Here is a 13,280-nt window from a genome sequence, read left to right on the forward strand (position 1 = left end):
ATCCAAATCTTTTAATATCCTTTAAGATTCCTAAACCAGAGCCAAGCATATTTGGTCTAGAGTTGCTTCTTTCTGCAATCTTATTATAGTATAGTGCACTTAATCTTAAATTCCTGATTTATGGTAGAATTTACGGATATTCCCACTGGGATCCTAAAGCTCTTAATTTGTTTACATATTTTGGCATTTTTCCAGATTTATGTGAACAGTAACAGATCCAAGAAACAAAGAAAAGGAAATGTCTTTGAATAGCATTCTTTTACTATCAGGTCATACATACCTCCATTCAGTAAAACAGGCCACTGAATTCCTGAACTGGGCAGTTCAATAATACATTTTTTAAAACTCAGGTGGGATTAAAGAGAATGATTTTCTATTCAAACAAGAAAAGCAAAAGGAACTATGAACTTAACAGGGTCTTAAAAACACACACACAGGATGGAAAAAGAAGTCCTCCAAACTATAGAAAAAAATTAGTAACACACAGATTTTATCATCTATTTCCTCCTCCTCAAAGGGATGTTTTGTTATCCTCTTAGACTGAAGAGCTTGCTCTCAATTAAATTAAGGGCTCAGATGTAAAGAATAGAAAAGGAATAAAAAAAGAAAAGGAAAGAAAAAGCTGACATACCAACAAACCAAGCAATTTCCATAGCCCATTTTATAATGAGGTAGAACAAAGAGCAAAATGGATGGTGCCAAAATGGCTAAGCTCCAGAAACCTCATTCAGTTAATCCACTATATGCTTTGCCAAACCTTATCCAAATAACCCAATTATTACAGTCCAAAGGCTGGTGGAAATTCTTACAAAATTGGCCTCCACGTGGAATCTCAAATCATGTTTCCACTCAGGTCAAAAAGATCACTAGAATTGTCTTGTGGTAGCTTTGGCCTCTGGCTTAACTGCAATTGTGCAAAATGGAAAATGAGGGAATGCATCCAGGTAGAATTCTGGATGTAGATTTCCACTGGATTCTTTTAAAACCTCAAGTATGGAACAGTCCCTCCTAGTTGTAATCCAGTTCCCTGAAAAGTGTCCAAAACAGAATCAGAAATTCTGAATTTTCAAACTGTGTTTGGCTTCTAGTGTGCTGGGTGATCAGGAACCCTTAATCTCTGTATCTATATTTTTGGAATTGTCATATCACAAGGTTGATACAAACCACCTTACAGAGACCCTACAAGGATTAATTAAGGTTAAACAAAGAAAAAAATGCATTAGACAATTCAGCCTTCATCTATGCTTCTAAACAGACCCAGATGTTTTATTAATAACAACTATTCAGATTATTTGGTAGCATCTTCGCTAAGTAGAGAGTAACTTGCATAATGCATTTCAGCTGTAAAGACTTTTAAAAAAAATATCCAACTACTTTTATTTTAATTCTATATTACTTTCATTAGCAACAGAAAACCTATTTTTTTTTTCTTCATACACACTAATGTGTTAAAGTCAGATCTTGTGTTTTGTGTGGTTCAAATTTAGATATGAATCTTTTATGTGGTGGACATAATGTAGGTTTTAATAAAGGCTTAAGAGTGAAGAAAATAAGCTCTTTATATAATAGAGTTATTTAAGAACTCATGATAAAATCCTGCACAATATTATTTACTTTTTAAATCCTGGCAATCCAGTATCATCACAAGTAGTTGTCAGAATCCTTTCTCAAGCTTCAAAGTAAGTACCGTTTGTAGTATTTCATGTACAGATGTGAGAGTAGGACCATAAAGAAAGCTGAGCGTGAAAGAATTGATGCTTTCGAATTGTAGTGCTGGAGGACTCTTGAGAGTCCCTTGGGCAGTAAAGACATCAAACCAGACAATTCTAAAGAAAATCAACCCTGAATATTCATTGGAAGGACTGATGCTGAAGCTGAAGCTCAATACTTTGGCTACCTGATGTGAAGAGCCAACTCATTGGAAAAGATCCTGAAGCTGGGAAAGATTAATGGCAGGAGGAGAAGGAGACGACAGAGGGTGAGATAGTTGAATGGCATCATTGACTCAATGGACATGAGTTTGAGCAAACTCCAGGAGATATGAAAGACAGGGAAACCTGCTGTGCTGCAGTCCATGGGGTTGCAAAGAGTTGGACATAACTTAGTGACTGAACAACAACAACATTTCATTTACCTAATCAGTATTTACTGAGCAAGATAAACTGATCAATGTATTTCATCGACTGCAAAATTCAGATTTTAACTCCACATGCTAAAAAAAAGAAGTTCAGATTATTTATCCATTCACCAAATAATGTCAAACACATATTTGGGACATGAGACAGTCTCATGACAAGAGAAGACTTCCTACTTTCTTCTGCCTAGATGTTCTCTAGACCTTCCTTTCTCTTGCAAAGATGATGAATGGATTTCAACTTTTCTTTTTAGGTCTTGTTGAGGCACAAATATCTGCAATGCAACTCTAGTTCATCAAGGCAATATTTCCTTCTACTTTTCTATGTTACACTTTTGTTATCCAGGTACGTTTGATCATTCAATGCCTGAGGAAATCCCATAACTTCAGAGCTCAAAGACTGCCATCTCTGTGACTGATAAAATTTTTATGTGTGTATCAGTCTTTGGCTTCCCTGGTGGCTCAGTGATAAAGAATCCACCTGCCAATGCAGGAGATGTGGGTTTGATCCCTAGGTCAGGAAGATATCCTGGAGAAGGAAATGGCAACCCACTCCCATATTCTTGCTTAGGAAATCCCATGGACAGAGGAGTTTAGTGGACTATAGTTCAAGGGGTCGCAAAGAGCCAGACACAACTGAGCAACTGAACAACGACAACAAATCACTCTTTGTAGGTTTACTGGCACATACAAACCCAAGGATGTTCTAAAATATTGTCTGTGTGGAGTGGCAATGGCCAAAGGAAACAGAGAGTACAGCAACACTCAAAGGTTTTCCTTCTCATATATATACACACACAGACATACACACACTGTTGTGGACGTTATTTTGTTCTTTTTATGAGTGACTGAGCGACTAACACTAATTTACTTAATAAGAATCTGCATGCATTGGAGAAGGAAATGGCAACCCACTCCAGTATTCTTGCCTGGAGAATCCCAGGGATGGTGGGCTGCTGTCTATAGGGTCGCACAGAGTCAGACACGACTGAAGCGACTTAGCAGCAGCAGCAGCAAGTAGCACAGGGAACTCTACTCAATATGCTGTAATAAACTATATGAGAAAAGAATCAAACAAATAAGAGAGTGGATATTTGTATATGTGAAACTGATTCGCTTTGCCGAACAGTAGAAACTAACACAACATTGTAAATCAACTATACTACAATAAAAATTTTTTAAAAATATGCCTTTCCATGGGAAAAATAGTGTGTTTGATAATACTATATAGAATCATGCTTAGGAATAACAGCTCCAAAGTTAGATAGTCAAATCTGAATCTCAATTCTTGCACCTGTGCTTGAGTGACTCTGTTACTTAAAGTTACTAAAAACGTACGTACCTCGGTTTCTTCATCTTTTAAATGGAGATTGGTATGCTACTGCGGACGTGAAGTTATTATAAAGAAAAAGTTATGCACATGCAAAAGTACTAAAAACAGTTTCTGGAACACGGTAATTCACTCAACAAATGTTAGCTATTTCTATAATCAGTATCATTTTAGACCCAAGAAAGTTTAACTTCTTCGGAAAACTTTTCCATAATATTCAGGTCTACTTTTCTCCTTCAGTAACAACTAATACGGAAGGAGGCATCCAGAGAACCTGCTAAGACTTTGGGATCATCGCCCTAACCAACAGGTCTCCTTATAAACTATTTCCTTTAGCAAAATGTGTGTCTCCAGATAGATTTTAGACTTTTGAGATTAAAGGTACCACACACTAACCACAGATTCCCTTTCCTTGCTTACCAACTGGTGCTCAATGAAAAGATTCAAAACTCAGTAGTAGCAAAACAAGAAGAAAAAAAGCCCATAGATGTTTATTGAGTTCACCTGTCTGCTGGAGGCCCTGCCAATCAGCCGGGCTTTTTCATCCATTTGATGACTAGCTGGAGGTCAGGTGATCAGGCTGTTTTCTTTTGGAGGCAGCAGGCCAGGCTGAGCATGTGCATCTCACGGGGGGGTCAGAAGTGGGAAAAAGCAAGCAGCAATATGCAAGGTCTCTAAGGTCTTGTCTCAGCAGTGCCCTGCCACTTCTGAGTTGCTCTGTTGGCCAAAGAAGGTTTTGTGATGAATTCCAAGGTCAAGAAGTAGACATAAATTCCTCCTGTGGAAGCTAAGTGGAAGGAAAGAGTATTTCTAAACAGCAATTCAACCCACCACACCCATGCAGACATCATTAAGAGGACACAATATTTTTCCACTGTGCCCAATTACAGCTTTTATATCCTTAGCTGTCAAAGTAATTGCTGGGAAACCTGCTAATTAGAAGGGAAAGAAGAAAAAAAGCTAATTAAGACTTCTGGTTTTGTAAATTTTTAATATACTTTACAGAATATAGCTGAATCTCAAATTCTACTTGTATGCAATGTAAAACATCATACTGTTACAGTTTGAGAATACTGTATTTATTCAGTTGAGGCTGAGTCAGTTTGAAAAACAAATACATATATGCTAATTATCAATGAAAACTGTCATTGGATTTAAACATAGCAATAATTTAGTTATCAATTACCTCTATTTTGTTTTGTAAAGAGAACATTTAAAATATTTAATAGTAATTTCCTACTTTTCACTTTAAAAGATATATACGCTTTCATAATTGTGAAACTAAAAATACATGAGAATATATATAAATGTTACAGTGCCAAACACCACCTATACAGCCGCTTCTAGCCCACTTATTTGAAACTATATTAATAAATACTAAAACAATATGTACTTATCATTTATTCTGCTTATTTTTAATTAAACTTTTAAAATAATTTCAAATCTTTATCTTAAATGGCTTTCTTAACCTTTTGCTAAAATATTATAATTTATGTTTCTTTGATATAATTAGTTTCAACATTAAAAAGAAGTAAAATTTACATATTTAACTTAAGAAATGTAATATTGCAAATTGATTTTTATAAAAGAAATACTGCACACACATATGTGTATATAAAGTAAAATTTGATAGTTATAATTACAGATGACCCTTGAAGATGCAGGGGTTGGGGCACTGACCTCCCCAGTACTTGAAAATCTGTGTATAATTTATAGTTGGCCCTTTGCATCCATGGTTCCTTCCAACCTGAACATTCAACCATTGTGTAGTACTGCAGTAGATACTACTGAAAAAACTCACGTATAAGTGGTCCAATGCAATTCAAACTTGTGCTGTGCAAGGGTCAACTGTTTAATATACAGTCTTTTCATGGCAAGCCAATGCAAAATGCTTAAAGTGGCCACAGTAAGAATGGCTTTGGGTAGAATAGGGATCTGACTTTTATCTGTAGATGAGTATTTACAACAAGTCATCTCTCACACTGAGCACTTTCTTGAAAACAAAGAAACAAACTACCTCTTAGCAATGAAGGTCAATCAAACCACTGATCACACTGTTAACTTCCTAAAAAGGCTGACTTTAAATGGCATGTAATTAAGTAGCATGCATTTAAAAAGAAAACCGTCTTTCCACAAATTTTTGCAAGTAGAAAGCAATTTCAGCAGTCCTCAGGCATACTTTACCATTATTTTTAAAGGAACTTTGGAAAATAATGTGAAAATGGACAGTTTTCATGAATGTATGTTTCCAGAAATGAAGATGAAAATAAACCTGTAAAGTTGCCTCTGGATCTCTTAACAAACACAGCTGATTTACCTTTCTCTCTTGGGGAATATTTCTCTTTGTTCCCTTTATCCTTAGCTATGATTTCTGTATGTTGAAAAGCCAAAAGCCTCAGGACTTTCCTGTGCTCACTGGATGGACAAGTCCCTTTGCATCCATTCCTCCAATACTCACCCAGAGCCTCTGGTTCATGTCCCACAGCCTCGCTGCTGGATGTCCGTTGCCTGCAATCATTGCTATATAGGAAATAAGCTTAAAACTCATTCTTAGTACCCAAGTTTAAGCCCTGTTTTTTGCTACTAAACAGACACATGTCTTTGGAGAAGTCAGTGAAGATCTCTGAGCCTCTGTTTTCAGTAAAGGATGTGAGGAGATTTCTTTAAATTATTTTCAATGCTGTGAATCAGTTTTCAAATTATAAAGAAAAAAAGTAAATACCATAATGATGATGGGGATTTCAGACCCAACTTAATATTTTATCTAAATCTCACACCACTAAATGTTTACAACTGCCTAGGGCAACGGCATACGGTTCCCAGGTAAACAAATGGTCGTCTGGTATAACGTTATACCAGAGAAGAATTCACCTTGGAACAAACAGTACATCTTTCAGCTGAACGGTCCATCATTCCATTGAAATCTAAGGTAACACAGCCAGCACTCAATAGATACACTGATATTCTTTGTGCCAGAGAAATGCCCAGTTTCCCACCATGTACCTAAAGACATGAATCTTTTCTTTAAAAATCTTGATAATTTTTCCCCTTTTGCCTTTATCAGCACTTTCAAATTCTTAAAACACTCACTTGAAGACATCAACAGGAATATCTATGACCTTTTACAATGCAGCCAACCCACCCTAACAAAGAGAGTTCTAACCAATATCCACACAATGCCCATATATTTTTATCCTCAAGATTTTTAATTAAATGATTTATTTATATTTCTTAACATCCCAAGAGACAGAGAGAGAGAAAATGGTGAGCCCAGGAATTTAGATTCAAGCCTACATTCATTCAAACCAACACAGTTCACCTAGGAGAATGCATTGCAACCATTATTTCATGTCTTTTATATTCTACTATTATTTAAATATAAAATATAAACTCTACAACTACGAAGGATACTTGGGAAATAAAGGGAAAATTACTCAACATGTTAAGAAGAGACTGCACAAGGCAGATAATTCACAGACTATCTGTAACTGAAAAAATTTTATGCAACTTTCACAGTTCCCACATGGCAGGTTAAACTCTGGCATAACCCTAGTATGTTTCTATAAAGTATATATATAGAACAAAAAGCATCTCTAATGACTGAATTCACAGAATTATAAAATATAAGGCAAAGGGAAAGTCATCAGCATCTAAGATGTATATACCAGTGGGAATTTGAAGGAGTAAGAACTTAAAAAGGTAGCAGTTATTAAAATTATTTGATGTACAATCAACTAGCCTTTGAGTGGATCACAATAAACTGTGAAAAATTCTGAAAGAAATGGGAATACCAAACCATCTGATCTGCCTCTTGAGAAACCTACATAAAGGTCAGGAAGCAACAGTTAGAACTGGACATGGAACAACAGACTGGTTCCAAAGAGGAAAAGGAGTACATCAGGGCTGTATATTGTCACCCTGCTTATTTAACTTCTCTGCAGAGTACATCATGAGAAACGCTGGGCTGGAAGAAGCACAAGCTGGAATCAAGATTGCCGGGAGAAATATCAATAACCTCAGATATGCAGATGACACCAACCTTATGGCAGAAAGTAAAGAAGAACTAAAGAGCCTCTTGATGAAAGTGAAAGTGGAGAGTGAAAAACTTGGCTTAAAGCCCAACATTCAGAAAACGAAGATCATGGCTGCTGCTGCTGCTGCTAAGTCGCTTCAGTCGTGTCCGACTCTGTGTGACCCCAGAGACGGCAGCCCACCAGGCTCCCCCATCCCTGGGATTCTCCAGGCAAGAACACTGGAGTGGGTTGCCATTTCCTTCTCCAATGCATGAAAGGGAAAAGTGAAAGTGAAGTCACTCAGTCGTGCCCGACTCTTCACGACTCCATGGTCTGCAGCCTACCAGGCTCCTCTGTCCATGGGATTTTCCAGGCAAGAGTACTGGAGTGGGGTGCCATTGCATCCGGTCCCATCACTTCATGGCAAATAGATGGGGAAACAGTGTAAACAGTGTCAGACTTTATTTTTGGGGACTCCAAAATCACTGCAGATGGTGATTGCAGCCATGAAATTCAAAGACGCTTACTCCTTGGAAGGAAAGTTATGACCAACCTAGATAGTATATTGAAAAGCAGAGATACTACTTTGGCAACAAAGGTCCATCTAGTCAAGGCTATGGTTTTTCCAGTGGTCATGTATGCATGTGAGAGTTAGACTGTGAAGAAAGCTGAGCACCGAAGAATTGATGCTTTTGAACTGTGGTGTTGGAGAAGACTCTTGAGAGTCCCTTGAACTGCAAGGAGATCCAACCAGTCCATCCTAAAGGAGATCAGTCCTGGGTGTTCATTGGAAGGCCTGATGTTGAAGCTGAAACTCCAATACTTTGGCCACCTGATGCAGAGAGCTGACTCATTTGAAAAGACCCTGATGCTGGGAAAGATTGAGGGCAGGAGGAGAAGGGGACGACAGTGGATGGTTGGATGGCATCACCAACACAGTGGACATGGGTTTGGGTGGACTCCGGAAGTTGGTGATGGACAGGGAGGCCTTGCGTGCTGCAGTTCATGTGGTCACAAAGAGTCAGACACGACTGAGTGACTGAACTGAACTGAACAACTACCAGTAGTTTATATACGTTCAGAAGACTAACTTGAGATTGACCAGTGTTAATTTCATGACACTTTCCAGTCTTCCTTTAAAGTTATTCACAAAAATCAGAACCCTTTTCAATTAATGTAAGTCAAAACTATATTTCATAAACCGAGGAAAACATACAATTTTAAAACATTAGAAAAGCAGGAGAGTCTATCTCCTTTAGGAATCTAAGGTAATGTGAGGCTATTGGTGAAGATACTCAGATCATAGTTCCCTGCTATCTCTTTTTTGTCAAGGTATGAAAAATCAGAATGCAATTCAAATAACCCACAGAGAAAGGATACTGTTAGAATTAACAATAATCATTAATCTTAATTTTAGTCTCATTATACAGTGATTTGCTAATTAACATAGAGATAATAGTTGACATTTTCTAAACTTTCATTCCTTGGACAATTAGCTGACTACTCATTATTTCTATTTTACCCTTTCATGCCTTTGTGAAAAGATTCTTTATGTGAAGGCCATTATTTTCCACTTGTCTGTTCTTTTCCAATTTAGGGAATTTATATTTGGCACGCATAAAAATGTTTTTAAGTTCACCTAAGCATCATATCCTATGAATTATAAAAGACAACTTCAACATTCTACCATATACAATTTGTAGGGAAGCACAAAAGAAATACTTTGGGGAATGTTTCTAAGAACACAGCAGGTAATTTCCTCCATGTTCTTTATGCTACCAGTAGTTGACCAATGAGTCCAGAATTTCTTTCTTTGATTAAGGCAGAAATAATGGTGGTGCCTTGCCTTAAACTTTCCCGTAGCTTCTGTTCCTCCTGAAAGAAAAGAAAACAATATTTGTTCTAGAAATAACTTTTCTTTTTAAAAGAATATTTTTTAAAGAAACTTCCCCCCAACTTTATAGAGATATAAACGTAAGTATAACATTGTATAAATTTAAGCTATATGATGTGATGATGTGATATACATATATGTATGTGTGTGCATATATATATATAGCAAAATTATTACTCAAGAAAAGTTTGTTATCACATCCTCATATAGTTAACAACTTTTTGGAAGGTGGTTAATAACATTTATGGGCTTTCCAGGTGGCTCAGTGGTAAAAAAATTCATCTGCTAGTACAGGAGACATGGGTTCCATCTGTAGGTCAGGAAGATACCCTGGAGTAGGGAATGGCAACCCACTCCAGTATTCTTGTCTGGAAAATCATATGGACAGAGGAGCCTGGTGGGCTACAGTCCATGGGGTAGCAAAAAGTTGGACACAACTGAGGAACTGAGCATACACACATAAACATTTAAAGATCTACTCTCTCAGCAACTTTGAAGTATACAATATAGTACTGTTAACTTTTCAGCCACTAGGCTGTCCGTTAAATTCTCTGAACTTACTCATCTCCTAACTGGAAGTTTGTATCTTCGGACTAACATCTCCCCCATTTCCTCCACTTCTCAGCCCCTGGCAGCCACCAATCACAGACTCAGCCCCTGGCAACCACCAATCACAGACTCAGCCCCTGGAAACCACCAATCATAGACACAGTTCCTGGCAACCACCAATCATAGACTCAGCCATTGGCAACCACCAATCACAGACTTCAGTTCAGTTCAGTTGCTCAGTCGTGTCCAACTCTGCGACCCAATGAATTGCAGCACGCCAGGCCTCCCTGTCCATCCCAGCTCCCGGAGCTCACTCACACTCATGTCCATCGAGTTGGTGATGCCATCCAGCCATCTCATCCTCTGTTGTCCCCTTCTCCTCCTGCCCCCAATCCCTCCCAGCATCAGGGTCTTTTCCAATGAGTCAACTCTTCGCATGAGGTGGCCAAAGTACTGGAGTTTCAGCTTTATCATCATTCCTTCCAAAGAAATCCCAGGACTGATCTCCTGCAGAATGGACTGGTTGGATCTCCTTGCAGTCCAAGGGACTCTCAAGAGTCTTCTCCAACACCACAGTTCAAAAGCATCAATTCTTCGGCACTCAGCTTTCTTCACAGTTCAACTCGCACATCCATACATGACTACAGGAAAAACCATAGCCTTGACTAGACGGACCTTTGTTGGCAAAGTAATGTCTCTGCTTTTGAATATGGTATCTAGGTTGGTCATAACTTTTCTTCCAAGGAGTAAGCGTCTTTTAATTTCATGGCTGCAGTCACCATCTGCAGTGATTTTGGAGCCCAGAAAAATAAAGTCTGGCACTGTTTCCACTGTTTCCCCATCTATTTGCCATGAAGTGATGGGACCAGATGCCATGATTTTCGTTTTCTGAATGTTGAGCTTTAGGCCAACTTTTTCACTCTCCACTTTCACTTTCATCAAGAGGCTTTTTAGTTCCTCTTCACTTTCTGCCATAAGGGTGGTATCATCTGCATATCTGAGGTTATTGATATTTCTCCCGGCAATCTTGATTCCAGCTTGTGCTTCTTCCAGCCCGGCATTTCTCATGATGTACTCTGCATATAAGTTAAATAAGCAGGGTGACAATATACAGCCTTGACGTACTCCTTTTCCTCTTTGGAACCAGTCTGTTGTTCCATGTCCAGTTCTAACAGTTGCTTCCTGACCTGCATATAGGTTTCTCAAGAGGCAGGTCAGGTGGTCTGGTAGTCCTCATCTCTTTCAGAATTTTCCAGTTTATTGTGATCCACACAGTCAAACGCTTTGACATAGTCAATAAAGCAGAAATAGAGGTCTTTCTGGAACTCTCTGGCTTTTTTGATGATCCAGCAGATGTTGACAATTTGATCTTCGGTTCCTCTGCCTTTTCTAAAACCAGCTTGAACATCTGGAAGTTCACGGTTCACGTATTGCTGAAGCCTGGCTTGGAGAATTTTGAGCATTACTTTACTAGCGTGTGAGATGAGTACAATTGTGCAGTAGATTGAGCATTTTTTGGCATTGCCTTTCTTTGGGATTGGAATGAAAACTGACCTTTTCCAGTCCTGTGGCCACTGTTGAGTTTTCCAAACTTCCTGGCATATTGAGTGCAGCACGTTCACAGCATCATCTTTCAGGATTTGAAATAGCTCAACTGGAATGCCATCACCTCCACTAGCTTTGTTCGTAGTGATGCTTCCTAAGGCCCACTTGACTTCACATTCCAGGATGTCTGGCTCTAGGTGAGTGATCACACCATTGTGATTATCTTGGTCTTGAAGATCTTTTTTGTACAGTTCTTCTGTGTATTCCTGCCACCTCTTCTTAATATCTTCTTCTTCTGTTAGGTCCATACCATTTCTGTCCTTTATCGAGCCCATCTTTGCATGAAATGTTCCCTTGCTATCTCTAATTTTCTTGAAGAGATCTCTAGTCTTTCCCGTTCTGTTGTTTTCCTCTATTTCTTTGCATTGATTGCTGAGGAAGGCTTTCTTATCTCTTCTTGCTATTCTTTGGAACTCTGCATTCAGATGCTTCTATCTTTCCTTTTCTCCTTTGCTTTTTGCTTCTCTTCTTTTCACAGATATTTGTAAGCCCTCCCCAGACAGCCATTTTGCTTTTTTGCATTTCTTTTCCATGGGGATGGTCTTGATCCCTGTCTCCTGTACAATGCCCCTGGCAACCACCAATCACAGACTCAGCCCCTGGCAACCACCCATCATAGACTCAGCCCCTGGCAACCACCAATAATAGACTCAGCCCCTGAGTGAAGTCGCTCAGTCATGTCTGACTCTTTACCACCCCATGGACCATAGCCTACCAGGCTTCTCCATCTATGGGATTTTCCAGGCAGGAATACTGGAGTGGGTTGCCATTCCCTTCTCCAGGAGATCTTCCCAACCCAGGGATTGAACCCAGGTCTCCCACATTGTAGGCAGATGCTTTACCGTATGAGCCACCAGGAAAGTCAGTTACACTAAGCTATGTCTATATTAGATAGGTCAACAAACAAACATTAATATCAGGTATTTACTGGTTTATAAAAAACAGTTGGAATAAATAAAAATTTTAAACTCACTTTTCCCCATTTTTCCTCAATCTCAGGAGTTAGAGATGGTCTAGATAAGTGCTCCTGAGAGCCCTGGTCTCAAGGCACAGGGAAAGAAAACCAAGTTCTAACAAAATGGCAGCAGGTTTAAACCAAATGGTGGCCAGACAAAGCAAAATGGCCATCAAAAATCACAACACAGAACACAGAGATGAAACACACATATAGACTTGGCAGTCTTCATCAGACACTCTCTTAAATATAAGAATACAGTCTTTCAGAAAATCTCCTATAGAGACAGAACTTCAGATTCAAGTACTAACAGAGTAAATGAAAATATCTCAGGTCTTCAAACATTTCAAAGAGAGGAAAGGAAGCCAGCCTGAAAGGAGGAGGAGGAGGAGGGGTGAGAGGGGGGCAAAAGGGGTGGCCTTACAGACATCTCCTGCCACCTGCAGATACCCAGGCATTATGGGACTTTACCCTGGGCCTCTAGAGAAGGGAGGACTAGAACTTGGCCCTACCAGAAACCAGACCAGAACTCAGTCGCTGGCAACCTCCAATCATAGACGCTCTGTTAGTATGAGTTTATGGAGTCACTCTGCACTGGCTTGCTGTTCTTTGGGCTCAGCATTGCTAGAAATCAGACTGCAGCCACTGGCAGGGACTTGGTGCCCCAGATAAAGGAGAAATGCTTTTATAAGCACTTTTGTTCTAGAAAAAATATATGCTGAAAGTACCAAGAAAAGCACTGACACAATTTCAAATGCTAATACTATGAAACAAAAGGTTATTTTCCCTGAATCCAATAT

The 13,280-nt window shown here is 38.9% G+C and overlaps 1 protein-coding gene across 18 annotated transcripts in view; it reads right to left on the reverse strand.

The window, feature by feature from the left end:
• CRPPA (CDP-L-ribitol pyrophosphorylase A) overlaps positions 1–13,280 on the reverse strand; it is a 456,527-nt gene that overhangs the window by 73,544 nt on the left and 369,703 nt on the right. For 14 of the 18 annotated variants that reach the window (XR_009494189.1, XR_009494188.1, XR_009494184.1 and 11 more), the window contains 2 exons: positions 9,324–9,352; positions 3,969–4,251 (listed from right to left, as the gene is read on the reverse strand). Coding sequence is in view for 4 of the 18 variants with exons in the window: in XM_015468481.3 (XP_015323967.1) it covers positions 9,153–9,352 (200 nt within the window). In the remaining 14 variants the exon portion in view is untranslated. Of the gene's footprint in view, positions 1–3,921; positions 4,252–8,648; positions 9,353–13,280 lie in introns of those variants that run through there. The other 4 variants (XM_015468481.3, XM_002686679.7, XM_010804058.4 and 1 more) reach the window with 2 other exon arrangements.

The sequence above is a fragment of the Bos taurus genome, chromosome 4 (genome assembly GCF_002263795.3).
Source record: "Bos taurus isolate L1 Dominette 01449 registration number 42190680 breed Hereford chromosome 4, ARS-UCD2.0, whole genome shotgun sequence".
Classification (NCBI taxonomy): domain Eukaryota; kingdom Metazoa; phylum Chordata; class Mammalia; order Artiodactyla; family Bovidae; genus Bos; species Bos taurus.